At 35.7% G+C, this 19,029-nt stretch overlaps 1 protein-coding gene across 7 annotated transcripts in view; it reads right to left on the bottom strand.

Moving 5' to 3' along the window:
* CLOCK (clock circadian regulator) overlaps positions 1–19,029 on the bottom strand; it is a 119,457-nt gene that overhangs the window by 43,703 nt on the left and 56,725 nt on the right. For 6 of the 7 annotated variants that reach the window (XM_042936346.1, XM_042936347.1, XM_042936345.1 and 3 more), the window contains 3 exons: positions 15,342–15,490; positions 12,162–12,253; positions 1,268–1,357 (listed from right to left, as the gene is read on the bottom strand). In XM_042936346.1, coding sequence (XP_042792280.1) covers positions 1,268–1,357; positions 12,162–12,253; positions 15,342–15,490 — 331 coding nt within the window. Of the gene's footprint in view, positions 1–1,267; positions 1,358–12,161; positions 12,254–15,341; positions 15,491–19,029 lie in introns of those variants that run through there. The other variant, XM_042936351.1, reaches the window with a different exon arrangement.

Here is a 19,029-nt window from a genome sequence, read left to right as displayed (position 1 = left end):
GCTCTTAAAAAGTGTGACCATACTGCAAATGATACTCTATGATTAAGTTAAAGATTATATAGTTTTATAAATCCATAACTGAAAGAAAAACCAATACTATTGTACATGGTTTAAAAGCATATAATTACAACTTAAATTATTTAATCTTACCTTCATTGTATATTAATCCTATAAAAAGTTTCCTTCTCTGGCTTTTTTTACCATGTAAGTATTTCATAAAAGAGAACTGCCCAGAAAATTGAGTAAATCAGCCTGTTCTTTTCTCTGTCCATACTAGTTTACTTACATGATGCTATATTTTACTGTTTACTCTCAAACAATTTTTAGATGTTGGGCTAATCGCCTACTATTTGAGGTTACTTGGAAAAAAGAGCCCTTTAAAAATGTAGTAAAGCCAAGTCATTTTCTCTGTGACCCAAAGAGATTAGCAAATTACTTACTACCTGGCTTTCCATAAGGTCCTTTCAGAGTCTGGTCTTTTAAATGTGGAGTCTGTTCTTTTTATGAAGTATGTAGCAGAATAATCAGAGGGAGGGAAATACTGCTTTTTCACTATCTCTTGAAAGAGACCTTTACAGAACAGTTTACTTTGTATTGTCATAAATTTTCAAGAGATGGGCATTTTAAGAGTAATTTATAAGTAATTTCAGAATATCTATACTGTAACTCCCATCTTAAATAAGACAATTACATTTTATTTTTTTAAAACAATTACATTTTAAATAAAACTTCAAATTTATAAAAACTGTCCATTGCACTGCACACAGCACCTAGCATAGAGGGTGACACAGAGTAGATATTCAATAAATATAAGTTCAATAAAACAGCAAACAACAGGGGTGCCTGGATGGCTCAGTAGATTGAGTGTCCAACTTCAGCTCAGGTCATAATCTTGTGGTCCGTGAGTTCAAGGCCTGTGTCCGGCTCTGTGCTGACAGCTCAGAACCTGAAGCCTGCTTTGGATTCTGTGTCTCCCTTTCTCTCTGCCCCTCCCCCACTTGTGCTTTGTCTCTGTCTCTCTCTCTCTCAAACAAAATAAAACAAAAAACACATTAAAAAAAGAGAAAACACTGAAAACAGCATTAGAATAAGGAGGGCAGAGGTTAGAGAGGCAGCTAAATATTAGTTACCGCCAGAGAGAGAGAGATACAGAGCTCTCATCCCCCACAGAAACCACCTTTCAAACATGGCTCTGGATATCTTCTTCCACGTGCTTTAGAACATTTAAAATAGGCATTAAACAAGAAAGAAATCACAGGATACTTACTGGTAAATGTTCAAGTAATGAAGTTATACTCTCAGACACATATATTATGCTTCCATCTGTCATGATTGCTAAAAAAAAACCATCAAGAGCCTGAAATTAAACATAATGGTCAGTTAAGTGAAAAGAAAAAAGTATTTCAGAGGACAGAAAAAAAATCTAATTAAATAACAAAGGACTTAATGTGGAATTTCCAGAGCACTGCCAAATGCTAGCTTTTCCCTTTACAATACCTTAGTACATATCTTTGTGCATTTTTAAATGCTCCTAGCAAAAACAAAAAAGTCACATTCTAGTCTAATATGGGAGAGCTGGCTTCTAAAACATAGAGACTTAATGTTCTATCATTTTTATATGTATACTAAATGAAAACTGCCTTATTTGAAGATGCTAGTATATCTGAAGCACACATGACATCAATGATATGTCTTTGACACACAACAGAACACATTACAACCTTTTGGATATATTAACAGAGAGGTATCTGACTGAAGCTTAAGGAGATACATGGGTAATAAAGTGAAAGGGAGATTAAGCTGTTGTAAGCTGAGGTCAGATCATGATAGGCCTTGAATACCAGGTCAAGACATTAGGACTTCATTCAAAAGAAGTCTAGAAGCAGTGTGTACATGGATCTAGGGAAAACGGAATTGCTAGGAAAATCTCAGTGGCTTGGAATGGTCTGGGAAGTTAACAAAAATCTGAATGAAATCAGTAGTAGTAAGACCGAGAAGGACTTAGGCAAGCATTGAGAGATGGGAAGTTAGAGTTCAGGAAGTAAGCTGGTGTAGAGGATACAATACTTAATAAATAAAGCAATCCTGTATTTTCACTTGAGAATCCTAGGCACAAAAGTGACAGGTGAAGAAATAAGATCTGCAAAAGACAGAAGCATGTCAAAGACAAATCCTTGGGGGTAATTATCTACACATGGGGATGAGGAGGAGGAAAAGTACCAGAGAACATGACAGAAAAGAGAGAAGGCACTGTTGTCAAGGGAGGCAATGCAAGAGTAAATGACAAAGTGAGTGAGGAGAAAGAGGGATGGTTCACTGTAAAATGAGATCAAACAGGATAAAGACTGAAAAAATGAGAAATGAATTTTGGTGACTTTCAAAAGATTTATGTCAGTAGAAGGGTAAGTCAGACTATACAGTGAGTTTAGAGACAAGTGGATAATTGGGCTATTATAAACCACTCCTTTATGAACTTCAGAGGGAAGAAAGGAGAAAGGACAAGTTTTAAGGGGACCAGGTTTCAAGGGAAGTAACTGAAGTATATATGCAGGCTGAAGGAAAGGAAGATCCAGTGAAAAAATGCTGAAGATACACAGCAGAAAAGATATTCTGTAGGAGGAGCTCCTCTCTGCCTATCAAAACAGTTATCACATTACATTTACATTTCTTTTAAAATTATAGGGCTCTCTAAAAAATGGCAATCTCGGGAAAAACCATATATATCTTCTTAAAAAAAGAAAGCCATATATATCTGCTTCAACACTGTTATCTGCAGCACCCAGCAGATGTGCAGCACAGAGTAGATAAAAAAATATCTGTAATATATAATGTATGGACCTGGGAGTTAGACCAATCTCCATCTACTTCTAAGTAATTATGAAGAATTGTTGAACATACAGAAAAAGGCACCCTCCCTACCACCCCTCACCTTGTATTAGAGGATAGATTTGGATGTCAGAATGAACAGATTTTGAGTAGATGGCTATCTTCTAGAATAGCTCAGAAAAATGCATTCTTGGCTCTGTGTAAGAAAACCTTGTAATTTAAGAATATTCATGAAATTATTTTTCCAAAAACTCTACTACAATAATTCCAGTATTACTGTTTTGTTATGAATGGGGTCAAAATGATACAAAAAAGAACATGCTTCATGTGAAGCTAGATTATCTTTGAAAGCAAATTAATATTTACTACAGTCATCTGTATTTGCTCTTAGATATTTGCTAGAAATTGAGTGCAGCTCTCTTCTGTGAAGAGAAGGAACTGGAATCAGAACTCTCAATGACATAAGGCCATTTCTAGAACCAGAAACTGCCCTTTTCATCTTCAGGAAAGGCAAAGACTAACCAGAGAGAAGTCTCCACCAGCATACTACAAAAGTCTTAACATAAGAAGGACCCAGGGCCCAGACTTCTTTTCAATGGAGGGATGCAATTTCTGGGCAAGGTGGATGGGTAGGTACACCAAAAACTAAAGGGGTCTTGATGAAGACCCTATGGCAGAAGAGAAGACATATGGAAGAGAAAGTAAGACAGGGAAGGACATCCTACTCCTAAGACTGAAGCCTATAAAGCGTATCCCTTCCCCACATTGTATAACAGAAAGAGTTAATTAAAATTCTTTGTCTTCAAACATAGTGGCAGAGTAGGAGGACCCTAGGCTCACCTCATCCCACAAATACAACTAGATAACTATCAAATAACCTAAATACCCCAGAAATCCATCTAAAGACTGGTAGAACAAGCTCCACAACTAAAAGTAGAGAAGAGGCCATAGTGAAGAAAGTACGAAGTGCAGAGATGCAGCGAAACAGATCAGCTGCTGCAGTGGGAAGGGAGGAAGCTCCAGTAGCAGAGAAGAATGAAAGACACACTAGCACACAGGGGAGCACAGGAAGAAAACAAATCCCCATACCAATTGGCTTGGAAAGCAAGAGGGGTCAAATCTTGTGAGGTGCAACCAGCAGGCTTAAAGCCTGGAGTTCTAAAGATCAGCAGGCTTGGCTTGGGGAGAGACCGGAGGCAGTGGTGGAGAAGGCAGGACAAACAACCCATGGACATACAGTATAGAAACAGCGATCTGAAGAGCACCTGGGCACACAATGGAGAGGTGATTTGCTTACTTCAGAGTGTATCCCAGAGAGGCAGCATTCACAGAAAGTTCCTACCAGGAACAAAGGAACTGGTAAGCACCATTTCCCTCCCCCACCCCTCAGCCTAAACACACAGCCACCAGTGGGAACCAGTGTAGCCAACACTTGTTACCTAAATTATTTATACCTAGCTCCATACCCCTGTGGTCCAGAGAAGAACTGTCCCTTCCAGTCACACTTGTCTCAGTCCCAGGATGGTGTGTCTCCTCCCCCAGAAAACCAAACCCCTGCCCACACCATATCTCCCCACTCAGGAGTCTGGCAGGGCCTCAGTTCCAGTGGAGGTGGTGATAAGTCTCATTTCATAAACCGACCAGACCACACCTATTAAAACATGCCACATTCAGGCCAGGAACCAAACACTGCCTAAAATAGGCAAAGAGAGCCTCTGTAGATGACTGAGCTGAAGAATAAAGCAGCCAGGACACAACAGCAGGGCACACGCAGCACACACTGGAGGTTCTCCCTGAAGTGCTAGGCCCTGGAGAAGAGGGCCAACTACCCGGCAGGGCACTACAAAACATCTTCTTCAAAAAGCCATTACCCTCAAAAACAGGAGATGTTGCTGACTTTCCTAACACAGAGAAACAGGCAGAGAGACTTAGACAAAATGAGAAGACAGAGGAATTTGTCCCAAATGAAAAGAACAGGACAAAGCCACAGCCAGAGATCTAAGTAAAACAGAAGTAACATGCCTGATAGAGATTTTAAAGTAATGATCATAAATATACTCACTGGACTTGACAAAAGAGTGGAAGACATTAGTGAGACCCTCAACACAGAGATAAAGAATAGCATAGCAGAAATAAAGAGCTTAATAAAAGAAACGAGAAATATACTTATCAGAAAGAACAGCAGGATGGAAGAAGCAGAGGAATGAATTAATGACCTAGAAGACAGAGTAACAGAAAGTTATCAAGCTGAACAAAAGAGAGAAAAAAAGAATTGCACAAAACAAGAACAGACTTAGGTAACTCAGTAACTCCATCAAACACAGTAGCATTCATATTATAGACACCCAGAAGAAAAGGAGGGAGGAAAGGGAGAAGAAACTTTATTTAAAGAAATAATAGCTGAAAGCTTCCTTAATTTGGAGAAAGAAAGGCATAGAGAACCCCTGACAAAAATCAACAAAAATAGATCTACGTCAAGACATAATATAATTAAAATAGCAAAATACAGTAATAAAGAAAAAAATTTAAAAGCAACAAGACAAAAGAATACAGTTACATACAAGGGAAATCCCACAAAGCTAGCAGGGGATTCTTCAGCAGAAACTTTCCAAACCAGAAGGGTGTGGCATGATAAATTCAAATACTGAATGGGAAAAATCGGCAACCAAGAATACTTTATTCAGCAAGGCTATCATTCAGAACAGAAAGGCTATCATTCAGAACAGAGAGATAAAGAGTTTCCCAAACAACAACAAAAATAGAGTCTTCCAGACAAACCAAAACTAAAGGAGTTCATGATCACTAAATGAGCTCTGAAAGAAATATTAAAGGGAAATCTCTCAGGGGAAAAGAAACAGTGTGAACAGGAAACACAAAAGCAGTAAAAGTGAGTATTTCTATAAAACATCAGTCAAGGAACTTGCAAAATAAAAGGATGTAAAATATGATACCATATACCTAAAACATAGGGAAGAGAGGTGTAATGAGTGAGTTCAAACCTAAGCAACCATCAACTTAATATAGACTGCTAAACGCAGAAGATGTTAAACATAAACTTAATGATAACCACAGATCAAAAATCACTAATAAATATGGAAAGAATGAGGAGAAATACATCCAATGTATCACTAAAGAGAACCAGCAAACCACAAAAGAGAGAAAGACAAGAAAGGATCAGAGAAAATCTTCAGAAATGACCACAAAACAGGTAATAAAATAGTAATAAATACGTATCTATCAATAATTACTTTGAACATAAATGGACTAAATGCTCCAATTAAAAGACACGGTGACAGGATGGATTATAAAAAAAAAAAAATACCCATCTATATGTTGCTTGTAAGAGACTCATTTTAGACCTAAAGACATCTGCAGATTGAAAGTGAGGTTATGGGAGAAATATTTACCATATAAATGGATGTCAAAGGAAAGCCAGAGTAAAAAGAGAGGCATACCAAGAAACAGACTCTTAACTAAAGAGAACAAACTGAGGGTTGCTGGAGGAGAGGTGGGCAGGCGGTATGGATTAAACCCATGATGGGTATTAAGGAGGGCACTTGTGATGAGCACTGGGTGTTGTATGAAAGTGATGAGTCACTAAATTCTACACCTGAAACTAATACTGCACCATATGTTAACTAGCTAGAATTTAAATAAAAATTTAGAGAGAGAAAGAAAAAGAGAGAGAGAGAAGAGGAAGGAGAGGAAGGAGAGGAAGGAGAGGAAGGAGAGAGAGAAAGGAAGGAAGGAAGGAAGGAAGGAAGGAAGGAAGGAAGGAAGGAAGGAAGGAAGGAAATGGGGGGAGGGAGGGAAAGAAAGCCAGAGTAGTAATACTTATATGGGACAAAATAGACTTTAAAACAAAGCCTATAACAAGAAGCAAAGAAGGACACTATACAATAAAAAAGGGGACAATCCAACAAGATACAACAATTGAAAATATTTATGCCTCCAAATACATAAAACAGTTAATAATAAACATAAAGGGACTAATCAATAATAATACATTAATAGTAGGGAACTTTAACAACCCACTTACATCACAGAATATCAACAAGGAAACCATAGCTTTGAATGAACGCTGGACCAGATATAATAGACATATTCAGAACATTCCATCCTAAAACAGAATACACATTCTTTTTAAGTGCAAATGGAACATTCTCCAGAACAGATCACATATTAACCCAAAACATGCCTCAACAAATTCAAAAAGACTGAAGTCATACATACCATGCATCATTTCTGACCACAACTCTATGAAACTAGAAGTCAATCACAAGAAAAATCTGGGAAGACCACAAATGCATGGAAGTTAAATAACATGCTACTAAATGGATCAATGAGGAAATAAAGGGAATAAAAAGGACATGGAAACAAATGAAAATGAAATGAAATGAAATCCTTCAGGATGCAGTAAAAGCAGTTCTAAGAGGGAAGTTTATAGCAATACAGGCTTACTTCAAGAAGCCAGAAAAATCTCAGATAAACAACCTAAACTTAACACCTAAAGAAGCTAGAAAAAGAACAGCAAACAAAACCTAAAGCCAGCAGAAGGAAGGAAATTATAAAGATCAGAGCAGAAATAAATGATACATAAACTAAAACAAAACCAAACAAAAAACAGATCAATGAAACCAGAGCTGGTTCTTTGAAAAAAAATCATTACAACTGAGAAGACACTTAACCAGACTTATCAAGAAAAAAGAGAAAGGACCCAAATAAATAAATGACAAATGACAGAGAATTAATAACAAACACCACAGAAATGCAACTGCAATAGATTAAAAAACTATACGCCAAGAAATTGGACAACATAGAAAAAATGGATAAATTCCTAGAAAAAATATGGCCTACCAAAACTGAAACAGGAAAATAAAAAAATTGAACAGACCAATTACCAGCAAAGAAATGGAATCAGTAATCAGAACACTCCCAACAAACAAAAGTTCATGACCAGATGGCTTCATTGACAAATTCTACCAAACATTTAAAGAAGAGTTAATACCTATTCTTCTCAAACTACTCCAAAAAAACTTCCAAATTCATTCTATGAGGCCAGTATTACCCGGATACCAAAACCAGATAAAGACACTACAAAAAAAAGAATTATAGGCCATATCTCTGATGAACATAGATGCAAAAATCCTGAATAAATTATTAGCAAACTGAATCCAACAAAACATTAAAAAAATCATTCACCATGATCAAGTGTGTCTATTCCTAGATTGCAAGAGTGGGTCAATATTTGCAAATCAACCAATATGATACATCATATCAATAAGAGAAAGGATAAAAACCATATGATCATTTCAGTAAATGCAGAAAAAGCATTTGACAAAGTACAACATCCATTCACGATAAAAACCCTCAACAAAGTGGTTTTCAAGGGAGCATACCTCAACATAATAAAGGCCATATATGAAAAACCCACAGCTAATATCCTCCTTAACAGGGAAAAAGAGTTTCTCCCCTAACATCAGGAACCACACAAGGCTATCCATTCTCACTCCTTTTATTCAACACCATACTAGAATTCCTAGCCACAGAAATCAGACAACAAAAAGAAATGTAAGGCATCCAAATCTGTAAGGAAGGTGTAGAGCTTTCACTATTTTCATGTGATATGACATTATATATAGAAAACTTGAAGATTCCACCAAAAAACTGCTAGAACTGATTAAGTAAAGTCACAGGATATAAAATCAATCTCCAGAAATCTGTTGCATTTCTATATATCAATAATAAAGGAGCAGAAAGAGAAATTAAGAAAACCATCCCATTTACAATTGCACAAAAAATAATAAGATACTTAGGAATAAACCTAATAACCAAAGAGGTGAAAGACCTATACTCTGAACACTATAAAACACTGATGAAAGAAATTAAAGATGACACCAAAAAATGGAAAAACATTCCATGCTGATGGGTTGGGAGAACAAATATTGTTAAAATGTCGATACTACCCAAAACAATCTACACATTTAATGCAATCCGTATCAAAATACCAACAGTGTGTTTTTACAGAACTAGAACAAACAATCCTAAAACCTGTATGGAACCACAACAGACCCTGAATAGCCAAAGTAATCTTGAAAAAGAAAGCAAAGCTGAAGGCATCACAATTCCAGACTTCAAATTCTACTACAAAGCTGTCGTAATCAAAACAGTCTGGTAATGGCACAAAAACAGACACACAGATCAACAGAACAAAACAGAAAACTCAGAAATAAACCCACAATTCTATATATGGTCAATCTTCAACAAAGCAGAAAAGAATATCCACTGGAAAAAAAAAAACAAATGCTGTTGGGAAAACTGGAGAGCCAAAGAATATAACTGGACCACTTTCTTATACCATACACAAAAATTATTTCCAAATGGATTAAAGACCTAAATGTGAGTCTTCAAACTATAAAAATCCTAGACGACAGCACAGGTAATAACTTCTCTGCCATCAGCTGTAGCAACTTTTTCTAGATAGGTCTCCTGAAGCACGGGAAACAAAAGCAAAAATAAACTATTGGGACTACATCAATAAAAAGCTTCTGCACAATGAAGGAAACAATCAACCAAACGAAAAGGCAACCTATGGAATGGGAGAAGGTATTTACAAATGACATATCTGATGGAGGGTTAGTATCCAAAATCTATAAAGAACTTAGAGAACTTAACACCCAAAAACCAAAGAATCCAATTTAAAAAGGGGCAGAAGACATGAACAGACATTCCTCCAAAGAAGACATACAGATGGCCAACAGACACATGAAAAGATGCTCATCATCACTTATCAGGGAAATGCAAATCAAAATTACAATGAGGTATCACCTCACATCTGTTAGAATGACTAAAATCAACAACACAAGAAACAACCAGTGTTGGCAAGGATGTGGAGAAAGGAGAACGCTCTTGCGCTGTTGGTGGGATTGAAAACTAGCGCAGACACTCTGGAGAACAGTACAGAGGTTCCTCAAAAAGGTAAAAATAGAACTACTCCAGGATCCAGTAATCACACTACTGAGTATTTACCCAAAGAATACAAAAACATTAATTCAAAGAGAGACTTGTTTCCCGATGTTTATAGCAGCATTATTTACAAGAGCCAAGATATGGAAGCAGCTCGCGTCCATCAATTTTTTTTTTTTTTTTTTTTTTTTAAGTATCAGCACTCTTGTTTCTTTCTTCCTTTCAATAGTTATCTACATCATAGGTACTACATGTGTCTTGGCAAATGATAATAAAAAAAAGAATCTGTGCAGTGTAAAGAAAATTTGGAGACAATGCTGTTCTGTTTGGCCTATTAGTGAATTTATCTTCATTAAGTATTAAGAAATGACTGAAGATATTATACCAATTTATGAATTTGTAAGGAAATTTTCATACCAATGAAGCAGAGTAAGTAAATGTTTATGATTAACACAGAAGATCTTATTAAACCACTGCACTGACAATATAATCATATAATAAAAATTAAGGAGTAATTAAATGAGTTAAATCCTTTATGTATTTAGACATCAGCTTGTGTGTACTCTTTCATAAACATATTACTTTTACCTAAGCAAGATAATTTTGGACATTATCAATGAGTTTAGTAATGAGTGGATGATCAGAAGGCTATTACAGACTACTCTTTTACAAACTTAAAAGTAATATAATAATTTTGTTGCAGAAGAACACTTACCTTTTGGGGGGGTAAAACCCTTAAAATTAGAAACTATTATTTGGTCTATAATGTAAGTGTCCGGTAATTCAAAGAGCTAACTGGTGGTTTTTAAGATAAAAGGACTGTTCTTTGGCTAGCTTTCAATGAAAGAAGTTCATGAGTGGCAGTGTGCAGAGAGGTTGAGGCCAGGGAGATGAGAGGCTGCAGTGAATCCTAATAGGGCTACTTACTAATTGTGTTACTTTGAGTAAATTTCATAATCCTTGATTAATCAATTGATTTCCTTGAAATCAATTCCTTGATTTCCTCATCCGGAAGTAAGAAAGGCATAAACAGATGCTACTTCATAAGATTATTTTGAGGATTCACAGAGTTAATATGTGAAAAGTGCTCATTATTTTTCAGATTTTAAGGACAGCTACGATTATACATAAATATACTTATAGTCCAATAAATTTTCATATGGTAACATTTCTGAATATATAGATACTTAATTAATCCAGCAATTAACTGTTCCATCTTAAGTATGAACCAAAAAATAACTCATTGATTTGCAAAATACTTTATGTTGCCTCAGACTTCAGTCAATATACAGAGACAGTTGCAATATAGTCATTACATACACATACATGACACAGATAAATGCTTCAGGTCTGAAATAATACATCCAAACAAACAGGATAAAAGATGTAAATTATTTAACAACTTCCACATACCTACCTCAACTGCTTTCCTTGGTTCTTTCTATGTCTACTTTGTTATGTATTTATTTTTCTTGTCTTTAAATGTTACTACCAAAGTATACCACCTCTGTTTCCTATTAAAGTTTACATGGAAATTTGATATTGAACTCTGTGTACTTTGCGTGCAAAGATGATACCTATATTATTCTACACAGGAAACAATTAAAAAAGTAGAGAAGTAAAACTGATAGATATGAGTGACTCAAAATATCTGTGGATTTTAGAAATAACTGTATGAGGTATTAGAGGGTTTAATTATAAGCAAATATGTTCTGAATTATTTTCAAAAATAATTTTGTTACAGAAGAACATTTACTTCCTTTTAAAAGTTTCTACTTGAATTAAGAAGAGTTGCCTTTCAATGTATATTTCAATGTTTTAATATTTTCAAAATCATTTATCATCATCTTATATTGTATTTAGGTGAATTTTAATTTGTTTAAAAAAATTACACAGTAGCTTTACATTTCATAATATTTAAAGATTGTATTTATAAGTAATCTCTACACCCAACGTGGGCTCAAACTCATGACCCTGAGATCAAGAGTCACATGCTGACTGAGCCAGCCAGGTGCCCCTTTATGAGGGCATAGTATTTAACATGATGAATAATCTACATTTTCTTCATATGAATATTGTTAGTGTGGTCTCAGGTAAAGAACTTGATAGCTATAGGTTTCTGACTTTTATCAAGCCTCTCAAAACTCATGTATTATTAAAAATATGAAAATTTAACATTACCTTACCGAATACTACTATTTACCTATACTTACATCAATTAATTTTAATTGAAGATATAATTTATTGATTTACAATGAATTAAAGACTTCTCAATATTAAATTAATATTGTTAAGATATACTAAAATTCATCATCTCTATATCTTTTCTGAGGAAAATAAAACTTTTCAAAAAGTAAATCTAGACATACCTCTAACATTAATTGTGTAAATTCTTCATTACTAAGGAATGTAGGTTTCCAGTCCTGTCGAATTTCACTGGCATCTGACTGTGCAGTGATTTCTGTAAGGATTATTTGATACATTAGTGGCATACTCCAAACACCGGGTAGGGCTAAAGGGTGGTACTAAAGTCCAACAACCTGCCTTCTCTCCTATTTAAAATGAGAACCATGGGCAATAACATGTATTGGTCTAGGTAGGTATTAGAAGGCCCAGTGATGAACTGCATGGGCTAATGTGGCAAGTTATCGCCTTGGATTGGGTCTCCTGGGAATACCAATCTCTGGTTTTTCTCTGGGAGCTCTGACAACCTGTATTGTGGAAGGCCTGAGACTGCTTCCTGCTTGACATAATGACCAAATAGGAATCAGAAGAAGCAGATTAGTATCAAGCATCAGAACAAATTCTTTTTCCTCATCCTTCTCTTGACATTTAAATGATGGAACCTAGAGCAGTCTAAGGACGCGAGCCTGGAGGAAAGGAGCCAAGGAGGTCAGTCCATCATTCTGCTTTTACTGAAATGACCACAGGCTTCCCTACTGCCAAGCAGCAAGATTCCTCCCAATTTGAGGTGCTCTATTCTTAATAATCAAGGAGACTAAATTAAGATTTGGGGCAAAAACTCCCAAGTAATAATCCCAGAGTGATTTTGCTTAGTGTCCTCTTGCATGTTTTTAAACTGGTCAAAATCTGGAGATCCCTAGCTTGGGCACACATTTTAACAAAATTATTAGAGTTTATTTTGCAACATTTTTCTAATAGATTTAGATACGAGAAAGCTATTCCTTAATGATGAAACCTCAACTATTTAGGTAATAAATACTTTTCCATTTTTTAATGCAGACATCTTAAACAACCAAAACAAAAATCTATGTCATAGATATTACTCCACAAAAACATATTCTACTTTGCTGTGAAAAGTAGGGACCAGGCTGTTTTGATTTTGTATTATCAGATATATAAATCAAGCATATTAAACTGTCACCCAACTTTTGGCGTACTGGAAATGCCTGTACTACTAATATGAAGAGTAACTAAAAAGTCTAGCTACTAATTCTGTGGAATATAGTCATGTTTTTCACATTCACACCAATTATATACATTCAGAAAAAAGATTTAAATCCACAAGCAAATCCCATCAACTTTAGTTAAACACAGGCTTATTTTAGAGTATTAATAATAAGTATCTAAGAATTCCCTTTTAATTTAAGGTAAATTTTACTTTTCTGAGAATGATATACCCAATTTTGAAAAAAAAACTGATCTACTTAATGCCAGTATTAATCTTCAATTATCAGGGGCAAAGGTATGCATATTATTTCATTTCATTCAGCAATCATTTATTGAGCTGCAATGTCTGAGGGGACTAAGTGTGCTAACAAGAGACACTAAGGTTAGTGAGAATACTAACTGCAGAGGTAAAATGTAATAATAAAAGCGAAGACAAGCAATTATGACACATTTACAGAAGGATCCACAGAATTTGGCAACTGTGATGTAGTACTAAGGAAGATGGAAAAAATTCAAAAGTCTTTTCAGGCTTGAGTCCTGGGGCCTGAAATGATGGTGGTATAAAAATGTAAAAAGGGAAGTTGAGAGAAAGAGGTGACTTGAGAAAATGAAAATGAGTTCAGTTTTAGATGCACTGAGGTTGAGGACATGCAAAAGAAAGATCCAAAAGTTATCTGGATACAAAAGACTGAAAAGTTTGCATCTAAAAATACAGATATGGTAGTTTAATAGGGAGATAATAGTTGAAGCTATGGAATGAGATAACCAAGGGAAAGAGTGAAGAGAAAGCAAAAGCACAAAAGACAAGACATTTAGAGGGCAAAAAAATAAAGTTTCAGTTAGAAAGTGGGGATGAATGAAGAAGTGCAGTATAACACAGACCAAGAAAAAAGAAAACCAGTGGAGGATGGATTAAAACTTCCAGTGCATTAGGTATAAGAAAAAGCTACTGCTATTATCTGATTGGTAGCAGAACAGGTGGGGCTGATGGCATTTGTGAAATTACCAAAAATAATTTCAGATACTGATGGAGCGTAAAAATCAGCTTGGTAATGCATGACTCAGTGAGCCCGGAGGAGTGAATAAAGGTACTAGTTACAAATTCTCCTTTTGAGAAGTTTTGTGGTTTCACTTGTAACTAGAAAAGGAAATGTTCCAAGTTTTTCATCTATTATCTCTGTTACCAAAATACTTAATATTCTTTAACTTTTTCTTTTCATGACTCATTTATAGTCAAAGTGATTTTCTTCAATTAACAAATAATCACTTTATTTTATAAACAGTGTTCAATTACTAGACATATACTGAAATCTTCTTTAAAAAAATTTTTTTTTACATTTATTTTTGAGAGACAGAGAGAGACAGAGTACAAGTTGGGGAGGGGCAGAGAGAAGGAGAGACAGAATCCAAAGTAGGCTGCAGACTCGGAGCTGTCAGCACAGAGCCTAACGCGGGGCTCAAACTCACAAACTGTGAGACCATGACCTGAGCTAAAGTCGGATGCTGAACCGACTGAGCCACCCAGGCACCCCTAAAATCTTTTAAAATGGCATATAAGGCCCAAATGATGTGGCTCCTGCCTTTCTTTCAAATATACCCATAATTTTCCACTCAACTATGCTCCAATTACACTGAACTCTCCCTGCTTTTGCACACAATACTTCCTATTCCCTCCGGGTGAAACGTGGTTCTCTTTACTTAACCTAAAAGGAAGACTCAGTTGAAAAATCAGCTATTTTTAAGCCCTTCCTGACATTTTTTTCCTGTGTTCTCACAACATGTTTACGGTTTGTGAACACTACTCACATTTTAAATATCTACAGGTGAGGAATAAATAAATTAGTTGTAAATTAGTTATTCACATGTTTGTCTTCCTCGGCTTAAATTTAATTGAGGGCCAGGACTGCTACTCTTCACCCCAAGAATCTAGCGTATAGTAGGCACTAAATAAATGTTTGTTGAATGAAATAAAGAACATACCAGGAAACCTTTAAAAAGGCAATTGATTTCTTTCTCTTAAGAAAAAGGTATGGAAGCATCCAATTTTAAGAATCACTGTCAAGATTCTACCACACTGTGCTTTAAGAGAGAGTCTGTTATAAAAAAAAAAAATCCATCTTATAAAGTTAAAATTTTACCTTTATGTTTTCGTAAAAAATCAATGCTCTTCTGCAGAACAGTAGATTTGTCCATCTTCCTAGCATTACCAGGAAGCATGGATCCCAGTTCTTTAATGAGAACATTAAATTGATCTCTACGTTTCTTTTCAGATTTGTTTCTAGATACTCTGATGAAAAAGAAAAGCAGTTTTCAAACAATCCATTTGATGACACACATAATTTAATACAATGCTCACTTCGGACACAACTACAAATCATGTATTCTGTCAATATAGTGGTAGTAAGTATTTATCCACAAGTTACCAACAATGTACAGTTAATTTGGCAGTAATTTTCTTCTCAGTTAATCACTAAAGAAACTTTACATATTAAGCATTTAGCATATATGTTCTTAGAAAAATGCCAATAAGACAAACTTCATTCAAATCTCAGGTTTTATTTATTTAACTTATTTAATACAAATACCAAGTATTTGTATTTTCTTTAGTAAGTTATTATATTACTGAGATGTATTTGTGAAAGTACATATAATGTGCATATAATTATTCAAAATTACTAAGTAGGAGAGTTATCCATCTCCTGTAAGTTTTAAATTACAAACAAATCTAAAAATGAAAATTTCTCTACCCTCAGGCTTATCCATATAGCCTTCCACTTTATTTCATTATGCCAGCCTCCACCACAGAGCTATAACCAAATGTCTGCATATCTCTCTCTCCATTAGGCTGTGTACTTCTTGATGACAAAGCCCCAATTTTTTCATCTAAGCACTTAAACGTAACAACTAACAAACAGTAAGCACTCAAAATATGCACGCCAAAAGAATAATTAGTACTATCTTATGTGAAGCAGCTAACCAGTAAATAAATACTAAGTGGCACCATGACCTTCAGACAACTAAATACAATTATTTATAGACCAATTAATCATTCTATGATTAATGATTAATGATTCTATGATTAAAGCAGACCTCTGTCTGCTTTGTGAAGTCAGATTTTTTTTTTTTACGTAAGCATCATGCCCAGTGCAGAGCTCAATGTGGGGCCTGAACTCACAACCCTGAGATCAAGACCTGAGCTGATATCAAGAGTCAGATGCCTAACCGACTGAGCCACCCAGGTGCCTCTGAAGTCAGATTTCTTAATTCTGTAGAGGGAAAAAATATAATGGCTCAAATCTCTTAAGAAAGGTAGGATATTAAACTGACTCCATCAAACAGCGAGTGCTTGCTATAGTAACAGAGACTATGCTAATAAAGGCTAAGGATACTGGGAAAAGACAAGCTCTTTCAAGAAATTTATCTAATTCCTATGGAAATGCAGAGTACTGAACTTGTGTACTGAATGGAGTCACAGAGGCTGAGAAAAGGGTGTGGTAGTGGGGTAGATGTATGCATGGCATTACAGGTATAGGAAACTTGCCCAGGAATGAACTCCTGTCACAAGTAATTCAACCTGGCTAATATGGTCAATGGATGGGATTTCTGTGCCCAAGTATACTAGAGTTGTGGCGGTGGGTGAGGAATAAATAAATACTGGAAAAAATCATAAAGTTTTTATGTTACATAAAAGGATTTTAATTTAATCCTGAAAGCCAGGGGAAGGCACTGAAAGGTTTTAAAGCAAAGGAATGACGTGAACAGAACTGCTTGTTGACCATTCTGGGATCACAGTAATGAAAAGATCGAGGCTTGGTGAAACAAATTCATTTAGCAAATACTCGTGAAAATTTATTGTATGGCAAACAAGCCTGGACGTCAGATGACCATTTAGGAGGCAACCGCAACATACTAGCCTATAAACCATGGCAGTGGCAGTGTTAACAGAGCAGTGTGGGTTTGAGGGTTAAGAGGCAGATCTATCAATTCCAGGTAAATCAAATCTGGTTTGCAGTAGGGAAGCAAAAGGGAAATATAAGAGGATTCCCAAGTGACTGGTAATGCTGTTTATTAATGTGAGATATAACATGTGATACTGGTTTTGGTGCACAGATGGTTTGCAGAATTTAAATATGATGAAATTGCCTGTTTCACATTTAAAAAGACATACACAAAAGACTTAGATATGCAGATCTAGTTATATTCCTCTAGAAAAGAGTAAGAAATAAGCATCTGAAAATTAGCATATATGAAGTATCTGAACACATGGATAGAGGTAAAAATAAAAGCCAATATTCATGGCATACTTCTGTGCCAGGCACTACTGTAAGCACTTATGAAATCTCATTAATCCCTAGGAGGAAGACTTTATTACTTACAACTTTTCATTTTACAGGTGACAACTGAGGCATAAAGAACATGTCCAGGGTCATACAGCTACCATGAAGTAGTAATTCAAAGCAGACATTTTGATTCCAGGGAAAGAAAATACACAGAAACCAAATATTGCCAACTCTACTGTTGAATCGTAACCACTAAACCAAACTTCACTTCATTGTTACATTTAGGCTGGAAGTTCTCAGCCCTTGTAAGGACCTCACTGATAACAGGCCACAGAGGTTTCATTTTGGAGGTGGGTATAAAACTCCCTTTGTTCTTGGTTCAACACTAAGGTACTTTAACTCATCATAGTTTCAGTCAGAGTTCAGTGTGGTTCTGCTTAATTATGACAATATTGTGAGATTCTCTGTCTTCCTCCAGTGTCTTCCAGAGCCACAGTATTTCTGGTTCCCTAAAAACATGATCAAACCTTCAGAGTGTTTGAAAATAGGATACCCTTAGCTACCTTATCTATCTATAAACTTGGCCTTCAACACTGTCCAAGTCAATTCCTTAGAGTTCTGCTTCTTTTTTCAGGCAAGACTGATTATTCCTATCTTAACAGATTTTATCTCTACCCTAAGGTATTTTATAAAAACTTTCCTCCACCAGATTGAGGTTGAGGGATACGGGTTGTCCTATATATTTTTAGCTTCAAATCCAGGTCTTTTTATTTCCTGGAATACACTATATAGTTGTCTTCAAAATCTTCTTCTTAGATTTTAATCATTCGTTAGAATATTCTGCAATTCACCCAGTTATTGTGAATATTTTTCTTATCCCACTACCTTTTTTTTTTTCCTTTTTGCTGAATACAGACATTTAGTAACTATTACTTATTACATGTTTATCTTTGTACCTGTGTATAATACTACAGCAACGTCCACCCTTGTCTAAGCACCCACATAGTTCAACACAGCTGGAAAAAAACACCCAGAAAGTGCTTACTGCCCACTCTCAGTGACTACAAACTGCTATAATGCTACCCGGAGCCTCCCTCTCCTAATACTATAATTGACTGTCAAGCCTCCTGTTTAAGGCAGCTCACATCAACACTACCATGGCTCTAGATCTCACTCCCTCACCTCCACGATTTACTTTCCCTTCTACTGGAGAATGAAGGCATGTGGAGGACACAGGAGCCTACCCTGAAAGAACTCCCAATCGCCAAAGCTGAAACAATTTGAGCAACAAAATAAAACAGCACTAGAGTATAACTTAAACTATAAAATAAATATACATGAGTTCATACAGACATAAATGAATGGGAAGGACACAATTTTTTTACAGAAGTATTTCAAATATATGTAGATATCCCCTTCTATGGGAGGTGGAGCTTAATTCCCCCCATCACTACTTTGAAGGTAGGCTACACTTAATAACTTGCTACCAAACAATAGAACAAGTTCAGGGGAAAACAGTAACTACAAATGTGAATCCAGGCAAATC

Source organism: Panthera leo, chromosome B1 (genome assembly GCF_018350215.1).
Source record: "Panthera leo isolate Ple1 chromosome B1, P.leo_Ple1_pat1.1, whole genome shotgun sequence".
NCBI classification, from domain to species: domain Eukaryota; kingdom Metazoa; phylum Chordata; class Mammalia; order Carnivora; family Felidae; genus Panthera; species Panthera leo.
Note: the sequence above shows the minus strand (reverse complement) of the source record. Positions and strands in the feature narration are given on the sequence as shown.